The 15,456-nt window shown below is 32.7% G+C and overlaps 1 protein-coding gene across 1 annotated transcript; it reads right to left on the bottom strand.

The window, feature by feature from the left end:
• Positions 1-909: 909 nt before the first annotated feature.
• Positions 910-13,756, bottom strand: LOC143054489 (kynureninase-like). Its single transcript, XM_076227515.1, has 7 exons — positions 13,622-13,756; positions 11,047-11,193; positions 10,106-10,204; positions 8,107-8,233; positions 6,121-6,206; positions 2,124-2,378; positions 910-1,329 (listed from the first exon to the last, which is right to left on the bottom strand). The coding sequence occupies exons 1-7, from the start codon at positions 13,676-13,678 to the stop codon at positions 1,198-1,200; spliced, it is 903 nt and encodes a 300-aa protein (XP_076083630.1). The 5' UTR covers positions 13,679-13,756; the 3' UTR covers positions 910-1,197.
• Between the last annotated feature and the right edge of the window lie 1,700 nt (positions 13,757-15,456).

Below are 15,456 nucleotides of genomic sequence, written 5' to 3'. Positions count from 1 at the left end.
AGTGCTTGCCATCTGACTTAAAACGAAAGCTGTTAACCTCTAATATTTTGATTTGTGTGTTTTATTTCAATGTCACAGTTATGTATAAACACATCTTTTTTTTTCATAAACATGATAAAGAAAAGAAATCTGCTAGAAAACTGGACATTGATTTCAAACTTACTGTTTACATTATTAATATACAATCTTGACTGGAATAACAGTATGAATGACTACTGTGGATTCACGATTTATCATTGCATACCGATTTTTGTGAGTTTCGTGGGTACAGTTGAACCACAAATGTTTAACTAATTACAAATTTTTCTATAGGTTTTGCATCCAGAGATAGGCAAAACCATGAAATCAAATATCCACGAAACTGCAAGTTTTCCTTAATCCATGAAAATTAATACCCACAAAAATAAATGAATCCACTGTATATCATTAGTGAAAAAATAATTATTCAAAAATAGTATGTATTTTGTGAAACTTGTTAATATAGAAATGTTCCATTATATACAAATTTTTACTTTGGTACTGACATAATTTATACCAAACATTTCTAAAAATGCCTGATTTTAAATTAAGAAATTATTGAGAGACTAAGCATAGGTTTCAACTCCCTCAGCCCAAGACCTAAGATAGATTTGGATATCATTTTTATGTATTTTTTGGTCAAATACTCTTCAACTTTTTCAATTCTTATACATCCTTAGCTTTCAAATTTGTGGTTTGAGCCTTCCCGATGAAGGTTAATCCAGAAAAGTGCTTCAAACCCTTGAACTTTATAAAGTGCTGTGTTATTTTTTTATATAGACTTAATGCAAAAATTGTTTTCCTCCATCATCAATATTGGTATCCAAGAATATGAATAAATCCACATATTAGATTCTTAATCAAAGAGAGCAGCTAGTAAAAAGTTGTACAATTAGTGAATGTAAATAATGGCAATAATTTTTCATTTTCATTCTTCAACTCGTACACACATTAAGTATAATCTAGGATATTGCAATTTACTGTCTGAATAAGTGTTTCTTAGGTTGTTTAAAAATATGATATTTTAAAAAATAACAATATTTGTAAAAAATATAGAAAATCAACAAAAAATATTTTAGATAGCAAAAGTGTTTGCTGTTTTAAAATGGCTGATTAATACAAAACAATTGGTACTAAAAAAATAGATAACAATTTAAAATTCAAGATTGAGTCCCTTTATCATCTTCCCAGGTTGTTAGAAACAGCTTGCAGCGCTTCATCTAGATAAATCATAAATCTGTGGACGTCTTCAAACGAGCAATAAAGAGGCGCAGGAGAGATTCTTATTACACTTGGTTTACGTTCATCACACTGAAATGTAAAAATAAAATATAACAATAGTTTCTTATTACACTTGGTTAACGTTCATCTAACTGAAATATTAAAATAAAATATAACAATAGCTCTTTTCAAATAAGATTTTACAAATTTATTGATGTCTAAAAACTTTATCAACACACTCTGAACCTAAATGTTTAAATGCATATGAGGATGAGGAAGAATCTCACAGGCTCAACAAAAACAACAGATTGATAGATTTATATTGAATTTGAAGAAGGTAATTAATCAAGAAAAGCGCTTCGGAGGCAAAAAATTATTAAACATGTTGTTTTCAATTTTTACATCACTGGGACAATACCTCTGCTGGTGGACTATCAGTCCATCAGCTCAGTAGTCAGTATTTCGGTACTGACATGATTACACAAACTTAACTAAAATTGTCTGTTTATAAATTGATAAATTTTTAAGAAACTATAAAGGTTTCAACTTCCTCAGGCAAAGTTGGCTTTAGATGAATTTGGCTATCTATTTTAGGTATTTTTGACATATAGCTCTTCAATGGATTCAGTACTTATACATCTTCGGATTTCAAGTATTTGGCTTTGAGCGTTCCTGATGATGGAAAATCCAGAAAAGCGCTTTGGATGCAAGAAATTATTAAACGTAGTGTTTTCAATTTTTTACTGCAATGTTTTTATTTTCAATAACTTGAATCAAATTATTGACAGAAAAGGACACAAAATTTGAAAAGCTTTAAAACAGCTTAATTTTCAAACAATTTCAACCCCATATATGGCTTGGACTGAAAGATGTGAAGATCTTACCACAACTCCTCTTTTTTCCAATTCCTCAAACACATGGGTGATGTTGATTGAAAACGACAAAGATAACTGAGCTCCTCTTCTGTTTATATCTGCTGGAGTAAGAATATCTACATGGACATGTTTCCAATCCGTCGACGTTCCATCGGCAATATGTTTAGGATCCTTTGGATATTTATTTTTGATTCTCATCTCTAAGTAAGCGGTCAAAAGTTTGGATTTTGCTTTTATCTCTGGCATAGATGTTTTGTTAAATATCTGCAATTATGAAATAAATGACATTATATCATTACCAATATTCATAAATTATCGAACTACTTTAACCAAAAACTATAACCTGGTACTTGGTACATAAAAGGAATAAAGACCACAAAATATATAGACATATTGTAAATTTAGAAATTTATTTGCAATGTTTTTATTATTGCAAAAATTGTCGCAGGGTTAGAATCGCAATAATTTAACAGGATTTTTCTCAATATTGCAAAAATTGTGGCAGGGTTAAAATCGCAATAATTTAACAGGATTTTTTCTCAATATTGCAAAAATTGTGGCAGGGTTAGAATGGCAATAATTTAACAGGATTTTTCTCAATATTGCAAAAATTGTGGCAGGGTTAGAATCGCAATAATTTAACTGGATTTTTTCTCAATATTGCAAAAATTGTGGCAGGGTTAGAATCGCAATAAATTAACAGGATTTTTCTCAATATTGCAAAAATTATGGCAGGGTTAGAATCGCAATAATTTAACAGGATTTTTCTCAATATTGCAAAAATTGTGGCAGGGTTAGAATCGCAATAATTTAACAGGATTTTTTCTCAATATTGCAAAAATTGTGGCAGGGTTAGAATGGCAATAATTTAACAGGATTTTTCTCAATTTTGCAAAAACTAGATATCATTGAGATGGGAGCCATCTCTGTGGGCCCCGCTGTCAATAACGTGGGGTAAATAAGTTGTATGGATAATCTGATATGAAGCATTATTTGAAGTTATTACATATTCTCATGTGTGATTTTGATCTAAGATTTTAAGTTAAAACTGATAAATATTCTCATCTTACTTTCATAGTATAATAGTGATATGACTGCATGATGTGAACTCATTGATTACTATACTCTAAGGTGACTTCTGGATATATGGATTGATGTTTGAACAATATGTTTAAAGGTACTGCCCAATTGATATTTGTCACATATTTTTAGAATTATGCCTTCAATATATTATGACCCACCAAGTATAAAGTATGAAATATTAATGGTTCTCGAGAGGTAGAGCGGACACAATTTGTTAAGAACAACGAACAGATGGACAGACCGACAGACTGATCTTAGACCTAGGATGCATACATTATGACACATTCTCTTGTGTTGGTTAATATATATGTTAAGTTGAAAATGTTTGTCAGGTATAAAGTATGAAATAATAACAGCTGTCCTCTCAAAATATAATGTGGATCAAATTTGTTAGCGATGGACAGACCAACAGACAGACAGACCTTTGACCTAGGAAGTGGTACATATATCATGACACACCCTCTGGTGTTGGTTAAAATAGATGTCAAGTATAATATTTTAAATCATAACGGTTTTCAAGATATAGAGCGGACACAATCTTCACCACAGGACACAGGGTTGTCAACTGAAACCAAAGTTTTTTTGACGTTGACCTTTGACCTAGGAAGTTGTACATACATCATGACATGCCCTCTGGTGGTGGTTAAAATGTATGACAAGTATATACTTTGAAATCATAACGATTATCTAGATATGGAGCGGACACGATCTTCACCACAGGACACAGGATTGTCAACTCGAAACCAAAGTTTTTGACCTTGACCTTTGACCTAGGAAGTTGTACATACATCATGACACACCCTCTGGTGGTTGTTAAAATGGATGTCAAGTATAAACTTTGAAATCATAATGGTTATCTAGATATGGAGCGGACACGATCTTCACCACAGGACACGGGGTTGTCAACTGAAACCAAAGCCTTTGACCTAGGAAGTTGTACATACAACATGACACACCCTCTGGTGTTGGTTAATAATCATGTTAAGTATTAAGTATGAAATCATAACGGTTCTCTAGATATGGAGCGGACACGAAAGTGTTACGGACGGACAGACGGACGGACGGACAGACGGACGGACGGACAGACTGATCACTATAGGGCGACCCGCCGTCGGCGGGGCCCTAATTAAAACAATCAATGTAAACACCAAGGGGACAATCAAAACTTTAATTAAAAAAAAATGTAAAACCATGTGACAACAAGAATGTGTCCTCAGTACACGAATGCCCCACTCGCACTATCATTTTCCATGTTCAGTGGACCGTGAAATTGGGGTAAAAACTCTAATTTGGCATTAAAATTAGAAAGATCATATCATAGGGGACATGTGTACTAAGTTTGAAGTCGATTGGACTTAAACTTCATCATAAACTACCTTGACCAAAAACTTTAACCTGAAGCGGGACAGACGGACGGACGAACGAACGGACAGACGGACGGACGGACGGACAGACGCACAGACCAGAAAACATAATGCCCCTCTACTATCGTAGGTGGGGCATAAAAATAAAAACAGAAATTCAAATAACAGTCTAAAATACAGATCACAGAACCAAATATTGTACTAAAGTGATCCCCTACAAAACCAGGAAGACAAACATTAGTCCAAAATACAGTCCACAGAACTAGTGATATTAACATGGTGTGATCCCCACCAAAAACAGGAGTGAACATATTAGGTTTGAATTAACAATATATGATAAGTTTATGTAAGCAGCTATAATGTAAATATTTTATGAGGATACAAATGAAAATAACAAGAATGTAAACAGTTATAGTTTGTGCTCATGTGTCAAATATATTTTGTGCCAATTAGAACACGGCTTTGTTAAAAAGCAAAATAAGGTCGTCACATCAGAATCCAGTTTACTGCACAAAAATAAGAATTTCAGGAGTATCATAATTACTGATAATAATCTCTAATGTCATTTTTTTGCCTTGCCTCAGAACTTGTACTTCTAGCTGTATTTGGATATTATACAATTGAATGAAGTCAATACAAGAATATATTGACCTTATATATATAAAGAAGTATATTGACTGAGGCCCAAGTCTGAGGTAGATACACTTCTTTGGGTTGATAAATCCAGTTGACAATTGACCTAATACAAAGCTTACCTTATTTATATCAAAATTGTCAGTGCATTATATTTTCTGTTTCCGATCATTTATATTTGTGGGAATTTTATAGATATCATATTGTCTCTTTGACAGTAACAACACATTAATTCTCATTTCAATTATTTTTTTTATGTTTTTTGGGAACATCTTTTGTATTTGCAGATTTTTTTTTTCAAATAAGCAATCTTAAAAATACAATTTTTGAAAACTTTGAACAATATGGTCCGAGACCACAATTGTCGTCCCTTGATTTTCGTTGTCCACGAATGTAGTCCCTAGTGTGGACAGTGTGTTACTTGCTAATATTTTTTATACCCCTCCCAAATGTATTTCTCCATGTTTTATGCCTCAAATAGTAAGTCAAGGGATGAAATGACACTGTCAAAAATATTGGGTAATGAATTCTAAAATTCATGAATTCTAAAATAAAGTAGTGATTTGGTCCAGTTGAAAAAGGTTAAAAATTAGCACTTCGGAAGCTGTCAAAAGATTTCAAGACCCCCTTAACATAAAATTGTCCATATTTTGAGTTAGAGCCAATGAAGGTTTCTATAATTTTGACTTTTGTCCCAAAAGTAGTACAACACAATGTAAATATTTTTTTCAGAAAGTGCAGGTGGGATTTTTTTTAATTTGCATTTATTGTCTAAATGAAAAGCACTACGAAATAATTGTGGTCTCGGACCATATCAGTAAATTCATTAAAAATATAGATGACATCACAAGGTATATTGGTTTACCAAGAGTCGCCAGAAGTCCAGTATACAGAAATTCAGGCGTATTATGAAAAAAGTAACTAACCTCTAGACTTGCTTTTAAAGGAGCACATAACAGGCCTGGTGTATTACTAATCCTATAGTGATATGCGCCTGGAATAGGGTCATGTTCTAAAAATAAAACAAAAATCATACCGATTAAAACACAGTTTTTATAGTCATGATAGTTAAGAATATGAGAAAAAAATCAGTTTGTTAAAAAATGGTTCTAAACAAATTAAGACTCAGTACAATCATATTTAGTTCCAAGATTCCATGTTTGTGTGTACCTTAGGGATGCATCAAATTACCTAATGACATTTCAATTACATTTTGCCTGTCACTTCCCAAATGATAAAAATGTTGAGAAACTTTATTTTATTTCCTTCACTGGGACGTGGACAAACACAAAATTAACTAGACAAAGTGACGGCCCTCTACTCTACTCTGAAGTGACTGTAGTATAACAAAATCAATGTAGGACTTTCTTTGAGACACTATTGTGTCTGAGAGACACAATTAATGCCCCCGCAGATGGAAAGTGTTAACTGCTTATACCCCAAAAATGTCAACGTTCAACTATCTCCCAAAAAAGCATATATTAGTAAAATCAAAACTCTGACCACATGCACACCTACAATATATGTCCAAACAGACAGGAAAATTAAAACTTCCTAGTATTCAAACCGTAGGAGGAGGTATCTAGAAAAACTCCTCTTATGCAAGTAAATACTCCAAAAAAGGACAAAGGTCAACAATCTCCCAAAAAGAGCAATTATTATGTACAAACAGTCATCAAAGTTAAAGTTTTCTAGGATTTAAACTGTAGGAGGCGTTATGTGGAATATATATACCCATAATGAGACAAACAGAAGGATAGACAGACGAACGGACAGACAGGGGTGAAACAACATCCCCCCCAATTCTCAGTTGCAGGGCTCAGTTACAGGGGCATAATGAAATTGAGAATGGAAAATACAAACATCATAAACATGTTGAACCCCGCCGCATTTTTGTGCCAGTCCCAAGTCAGGAGCCTCTGGCCTTTGTTAGTCTTGTATGATTTTTTATTTTAGTTTCTTGTGTACAATTTGGAAATTAGTATGGCGTTCATTATCACTGAACTAGTATATATTTGTTTAGGGGCCAGCTGAAGGACGCCTCCGGGTGTGGGAATTTCTCGCTACATTGAAGACCTGTTGGTGACCTTCTGCTGTTGTTTTTTTTCTATGGTCGGGTTGTTGTCTCTTTGGCACATTCACCATTTCCATTCTCAATTTTATCATCTTATTAAATATTTGATCATCTAAATGTGTTCTTTAGTAGTTTTGATATAGACTACAACAAGTCAATGATGTTTATAGACAGCAGTATGAATATTCTGATTCTCTTCTGTTGCTACATGACTAACAGTTCTTGTGCCAATTTAGGACAAAATATCCATTTAGAAGTTCATTTATCTATGTCAGTTCTAAACAGGAAATTAAGGAATATTTGTCTTTTCATAGATTCCTAATTCCATGGTCTTTAGAAATTCAGTACTTAAGGATGTACTCAGGTCAAGTTTATAAATTTTTGTCAGATGTTTGGACTTCTTTGGTTTTTTCATGCAATATACGGTAAAATATTTTGTCCCATATCACCTTCTTTTCTTTTCATAAATTGAAGACTTTGAAATTCAATAGCTCCTCAAATTTTGAGACCCTAATAAATGCCAATGCTAAATACATGTATAAGGCAAAAGTCAGTCAGTCTTTTCCTGCCATTTTTTAAAAAATTCAATAACTCGAAAAAGAGTTCCATAACCTATCAATATTTCTAGCTTATTTTGTTCCTCAACTAACATTATTCTGATTTATATTATCAGTTTTAAATTCTAGATTTTTTTAATTTCACATTATAAGTACATCTTTAAATCCAAGAACATATTTATCAGATAAATGAAAAAAACAAGGTCTGGAATGGATGGACAAGGTGATTGCACTATATATATATTGCTGCGACTTCTAAAGTATGGTACAATCATGGTTACCATTATTCATCTGAAATCTTGTAGAGTATTTATGTCCCCACCAGCCCTCCAGCTTCGGTAAATCTGTGGTTTTGTGTTTCTCGTGTATAAATATACTTGCTAATCCACCAGCACTTGAATTCATATACTGAAAAAAAATATTCAGAGTTAATAGATATAAGAAGATGTGGTATGAGTGTCAATGAGAAAACTCTCCATCCAAGTCACAATTTGTAAAAGTAAACCAATATTAGTCAAAGTACTGTCTTCAACATGGAGCCTTGTGTCACACCAAACAGCAAACTATAAAGTGTCCAAAAAATGACTAGTGTAAACCCATTCAAACGGGAAAACCAATGATCTAATCTATATAAAAAACAAGAAACAAGTGTCTACTTTAATTTGCAATAACACATTTAATGATGATTTTATTGTAAATACTTAACAGTTAATTCAGTAATTATTGTAGTTTTTTTTTATTCAATTCCAATAATGGGACAGGCTATAATAAGAACTCGCATTCTGAAAGTTCGATACATACATCTGTATACAGGTTTTTTCTGAATTTACAATGATTCTATATAGTCGATGTTTAATACTAGAAGTCTTGTTCTAGCCTCCTATATCCATTTTAATGAAATAGCCCTTAGCTTTTCTGTCTTGCTTTGTTCCTAAACATTTGGATAACAGAGGGTTTTTTTGTTACTTTCATTTTAGGGATAAGTCACACTTGTTATCACTGCATCATTACCTATCCTGATTTTCTGATTTTTAAATGCTGTTTTAGACTTGTATTTATAAGCTTCAACATCTGATTTTTAGATTTTTTGAAAATTATTTTTGTTAATATTTCATTTCCTGTGTTAGATCTAATTTACTCATTCTAAGTCAACATAGTAAATATATATGAACTTGTTCTTATTATGACCATTTCTCATGCCAACATATATATCTAGTACAAACCCTACCAGGAAAAAGCCTGGCTCCAAGTCAAATGAATGTAAAATAACAATTTGTATACTGTGATTTATTTTTAAAATAACACCAAGCAAAGTCTATACATCATCTTCTAAGAACACCAACATGCAAATGTATATTGAAAGAACACAAAAAGACAAAGTTGATACCATATCTTATAAGAACAACAACAGGCAAAGTCTTTCATAGAACACAAACAGACAAAATCTACTACGTATACTTTCAATCAGTAACTTTGTAGGAACACAATCCCTCACAGTCTATACATTACCTTAAAAGAGCACCTTTGTTAATTTCTGTTTCATTTGGTCTCTTGTCTACTTCTTACCTTGAAAGAACATCAACAGGCATAGTCTACTTCTTACCTTGAAAGAACATCAACAGGCAAAGTCTACTTCTTACCTTGAAAGAACATCAACAGGCAAAGTCTATGTCTTACCTTAAAAGAACATCAACAGGCAAAGTCTACTTCTTACCTTGAAAGAACATCAACAGGCAAAGTCTACTTCTTACCTTGAAAAAACACCAACAGACAAAGTCTTCTTCTTACCTTGAAAGAACACCAACAGGCAAAGTCTACTTCTTACCTTGAAAGAACACCAACAGGGAAAGTCTACTTATTACCTTGAAAGAACACCAACAGGGAAAGTCTACTTATTACCTTGAAAGAACACCAACAGGGAAAGTCTATGTTTGGCTTGAAAGAACACCAACAGGGAAAGTCTACTTCTTAAGTAACCTTGATAGAACAACAACAGGGAAAGTCTACTTCTTACCTTGAAAAAACACACACAGACAAAATCTATAACTTACCTTGTAAGAATACCAACAGGCAAAGTCTAATTCTTACCTTGAAAGAACACACACAGACAAAATCTATAACTTACCTTGTAAGAATACCAATAGGCAAAATCAATGTCTCACCGTTGAAGAACACCTGCAGGCAAATTCACTTTCTGACCTTGTAAGAACACAAACATGCAATGTCTATTTAAGCTTCTTACCATGAAGGAACACAATTATGCAAAAACTTATATCTTACCTTGTAGGAACACCAACAGGCAAAATCTACTTCCCAGTCATGTAAATGTAACTCTACATTTCCTGCAGCATGTGCCAGATCCCAACCAACATAACATCCCTTCATTCAAAAAGAACATAAAAAACTGTTATTTTTATTCTCTTAATATCTTTTAAATGCAATAGCAATTTTTGGAAAGGAAAATAACATCAATAAATCCTGCTCTGCCAAACATGACATGATCTCAATAAACATTGGTTTAACCACTCAATAGATTATTCATGTTCAATATATATATATATACCACTGCTTAGATAGGCAACAGAATATCATAAACTGTACCAAGAGATATTTCTGCGATAAAAAAAAAATGTCAACTGATACTCCCCAAAGTGTTCTTTATTACGTGTAAAATAATTATTTAAAGGGTTCAAAATATTAGCATGCTTGGAGGAACAAATTGAATAAACATGACCTATTACTCTATTGCTTTTTTTCAGAAACAATTTTCTATTTCAGTATATAACCATAACATTTACCTGTTGATCCCAATATCAATGGGCTTCTTTCCCTAATCCATATTGTCATTAAATAACGCAAGGGATACTAAAGATAATTACTGGAAACGATTTGTTTTGGACACACAAACAGATGGAAGGACTGATTCATTTATTCATTAGCATTATGCCATAAAAACTAGAATGGATGTACATGTGGATATAACACCCAAAAGATCTTAATGATTTTACACCATAGAGCACAATCAGGCATGTCTGTAGTGCTTATAAGCCATACTCTTATTTTGTTTAATGAATTGTTATCTATAAGGTAAGTCCTACTGCATATCTTATCTTTGTTGTCCAAATAGCAAGATTTGACAAAAATACAATATTAAAGTATACAGCCAAACTTGACTATAATATTGTCCTTAATCATATAACTTGTTGGAATATCTTTTTCACCTTTTCATGACCGGCTTTTGTTATGGTAGGAATGTCAAAGAATTGTCCTGTATAATATTGGACTCCAGAAAAGCAGACGACAGCTATAGATTCTCCTTCTGCTTCTATCTTATCTAAAATGTCTTCTGTTCTTAATGTATATTCTCCCTGTAAATAAAAACATTTGGATGAAAATTAGCTCTTATTTGACAGTGATTTAATTGGCCGTTATAGAATCTAAAGGATAATTTCATTGTTCGTACCCCAAAATGAAAATAACGTTACGTCATAGGTTGAATTTCGATTGTTTAGGACGTTTAAAACCAATCACCACGCTTTGGTGTACACTTTTGAAAATATTACCCAGAATGCATTAGATTCTGAAACGGTGAATTGTTTGAGGGTTTAAGAGGTTTACACCAGACAACTTTCTGGATTTATTAGGATTTCCCTGATGAGAGGTGTTAATTTAAGTCTTGAAATCCATTGTATATACTGAATTTATCTAATCTCTATATGTCCGTCATTACAGGACATCACAAAAGTTCCTATAAAATGTTTACCTCATACAAGAAAATGCCTGACATCAGAAAGAAATAGTGATTATTGTATGTTGTCTGAGTATTTTAATTGTTGCATATTCTCCATTCAAGTATGGCAGATTCTAAAATTCTGATAAGGTACCTTAACCTAAACACAAACTTTAAAAGTGTTGAATATAGATACCAGTGGATTATATGATTTTTCCAATTGAGATAATTATATTATTGTATAGCAATATAATATTTCCCACAGAAAGTAACCAAAAGTTAGCGTGCAATAAATTCCAATATTGCACTAGTGCAATAAATCTTCAAAATTCATGACATCATCAACGTCAAAATTTCAGTTTAAACCAATTTGTACTTTCAAATATTATATTGCTATACAATAAAAGAGTTATTGCATGAATATTGGGGAATGTTGTCCCTCATAGAACATGCAGGGGCGTAGCTAGAAAGAAACGATGTGGAAGCAACTACCGCCAAGCGGAGCGAGGCGAAAAAAAATTGGGACCGTATTATGCAGAACTATTTTTTTTCGGTTTTCGGTCATAGGACGGTTAAAAGAGGAGCTATATGTAGATAAAAATTTATGAATGTAAAACTATTAATAAATCTTCTGAATATAGTAATACACAAACAACACATATTTGTGATACAGAATTTACTCAAAATTGTCCAAAATCTGCTCTTCGGGTCTGGGCAGAAACAAACTTCTCTATTACTTTGTCAACATTCACACTGAAATCCCGATGAATATGCAGTAATGCTATGTAACTTTCGTTATTCATTGTTGATCGTACATTTGTTTTCAATTACATACGGCATCGAGCGACCTCCCAATTGAATTCGTCAAAATTACATGCTAGGTCAGTTTCGTATGTTTCAGACAATATTGAGATTTGTTCGTTTGTGATATTTCCTACAACACGATGAAGCAGATACAGCACAAAGAAGCGATTTTCTGATAACTTGACGCGACTCCACGCTCAAGTTGCCTTATCATATGGTCTATGAACGCAAAAAATAATGAGACTTTCCAATACTGTTTTGGCGTGGTTGCAGGGTGATTGGCTCCGGTAGTCTGTCAACCACATCGCCTCGGCATATTTTCAACGATATCGAAGGGATCTGATAATTCTAATGCCGATTGGTACATCTCATTCCAAACTGATGAACTGTACACTGTAAAATGTGCTCCAAAACCACATATCTTAGACTGAGTATTACAAATTCAAAAGTAAAAATCTTGTAAAAGATACAAGTAACCTTCCGATTTTGTCATAATATCAACAAAAAAAAATTATTTTGAAACCAAATGTCGTTATTTAATGATATTTCATCAATTAAAAAAAGTGACAACATAGGTGTTTCCTTTAACATTCAATTTATAAATTTTTATTTTGCCATTTCTTTTTTTGCATGCCGAATCAATGTGCATGCAACTTCGGAGCTACGATCTTTTTCTGAATGAACAGCTTCATCAACACTTGTAACTAGGTTGTTAAACTAATATCCGGGATAGACGGAAAAAACAGTCTCCGATTCCGATTGACCAACTCATCTCTCTCTCTTCTGCTTTTTATTTTTTTTTTTTTGTTTGTTGTGAAAACGACGTGGATGCACGTGCTGTCGTGCCTCCGGGTAGCTACGCCCCTGACATGTATTGCACTCACAAGCTCGTGCAATATAAAATTCTACTCAGGACAATATTCCCCAATATTCATGCAATAACCCTATATTATCGTATGTTAAAGTCCATTTGATATTTTATCTATCATTATTGGATATATGTAAGAATCTGCCGCAGTGCTTCTCTAAAGATTATCAAATACATTTTTCATTTTTGACAGACTCAGATCATCAGCAACCACACATTGATTAAATGTGTCTTTACATTGGGTACAGAAAGGCCACAGAATTAGAGAAAATAGTATATGTATATATAAGCAAACATATTTACTGATTTCAAACTGTTGTAAATATAAGAGTAAAACATGGAGTAAATTGTTTTAGATTTGAAAACCAAATAAAATAACTACAGTTTGACCTACTTTCCTGGGTTCTACAAAGATCATTGATGTTTCAGGATCATACCCATGGAGACGCATTTGACTGGCAAAAGCATACTAAAAATGAAACAAAAAATAAACATATATTATATTTAAGAATCTCATAGTCAAGTCCTAATATCTAAAAATATCATGAATATGAACATTTATATAGACTAGACTGTTGTTTTTACTGTTTCAGTTGTTTGACACTAGTCATTTTGGGGCCAATTATATCTTGCTGTTCAGTCTGAGCCAAGGCTTTGTGTTCAAGGCAATACTTTACGCTATAAATGGTTTACTTTTACAAATCGTAACTTGGATGGAGAGCGGTCTCATTGGCACTCATACAACATCCTACATTCCTATATATCTATATAACATTTCTTATAATTGTCCAATAAATCTGTGATCAAACATTTCTCATTAATTATGCAAGAGGCTTTAACTGTGTTGTTTTCATTCTATATTCTTATTTTACACCTTTGATACTTTAGTTTATCATGAAAGTGTATACAGGTACAGCATTATGTTTTAATTACTTATAGATTATCTTTGATCATCTCAACGAGATTGATTTTCTCGCTTGAGCCGGTACGGCGAAAGCGAGAAAAGCAAATGAGTTGAGATGACCAATGATAATCTGTTTATCGCTATTTTACCTATGACGACGATGTCAATTTCCTAAGCAACGCTACGTGCCTCCTTAGTTTCTAGCGATAATTTTCCATCTCAAGCGAGTAGCATGATACGAAAAATTATCACAAAAAAAGATCAAAGGAAAGTGCACAAAATAGCGATAATGTAGGTTAACTTTCCAAAAAAGTTGTTGGGTGTCTGTCAGATTTGATATCAACTTCAATATCTTTTTTTTATGTGTCTTTGTCAGATTTATTGGTCTTTTGTTTGAATGTTTAACATGTTTAAGGCAGTTATATTCTATGTCTGTGATGTATAATCACACATTATTTATGGCTGCTAGATCTTAATTATTATAATATGTATGTTTGGGTTAATAACAAAACTACAAGTTGCTTTCTTTAAAAAAAAGAAATGCAATCGTAAACACAAAATGCATGTTTGGTATTAAATATTAGATTTTTTTAAAGAAAAGAGTTGGTTTCTAGGCTTATTTACAAATTAATGATTTTTGTGCTTATAAAAAAGAAATGCAATCTGTGAAACTTAATAGCTGTTTTTATTGGCATTTGAGATACACAACAGCCTGTGTTTGATTATGCTTTTTCCACCTGCCCACACGTGCCCACTCTAGCTATAATCTCTTTTTTGTAAAAATATTGATTACAACTGCTTATCTGCTTTTTTCAAGTGATTGTACTTGCATGATTTTTTTAGATTAAACAAAAGAAACTACATGCCCACTCCTATAAGTGTGCAGAGTGGACAAGGTAGAATTTTTTCCCACCCGGTGCCTACTCCTTTGGTGGACCGGTAGACAAAGCAGAATCCACCTGAGCTGTAGTGTATGTTCATAGTTATTTGAACAAGGGCTTGTTATTGTATTATTAAGATCCTTATACCAGCTCTGCAAGGTTTTCGTGATGCTTAGGGTTGTAAGCATTGGCAATTTAATGGTGTGTGATTTGTGCTCTTAAAAGTTTAAGTTCTTACAAATAAACAAACTAAATTTAAATTTAAATTAAAAAAAATTAACATATACGAACTGAATTTATCACTGATTACCCTTTGTTAAACATGAATTTGTTTTAAATTCACAATTATGAAAATTGTAAGGTGTTTCTTTTATATTTGAACATGTTCTTTCATTAACTTTTAAAAAGTGTCTTTTACATGGTATAGTTACATTAATGTGTTAT

The sequence above is a fragment of the Mytilus galloprovincialis genome, chromosome 12 (genome assembly GCF_965363235.1).
Source record: "Mytilus galloprovincialis chromosome 12, xbMytGall1.hap1.1, whole genome shotgun sequence".
NCBI lineage: Eukaryota > Metazoa > Mollusca > Bivalvia > Mytilida > Mytilidae > Mytilus > Mytilus galloprovincialis.
This window is presented reverse-complemented; position numbering and strand designations above follow the sequence as displayed.

Bases quoted from the DNA above. Each gene is read 5' to 3' on its own strand.
- LOC143054489 (XM_076227515.1), bottom strand. From the start codon at position 13,678: ATGCGTCTCCATGGGTATGATCCTGAAACATCAATGATCTTTGTAGAA. The intron at 11,194-13,621 runs GTAGGTCAAACT...TTTTATTTACAG, and splicing joins TCTTTGTAGAACCCAGGAAA to GGAGAATATACATTAAGAAC. The intron at 6,207-8,106 runs GTAACCATGATT...TTTTATTTTTAG, and splicing joins AAGATTTCAGATGAATAATG to AACATGACCCTATTCCAGGC.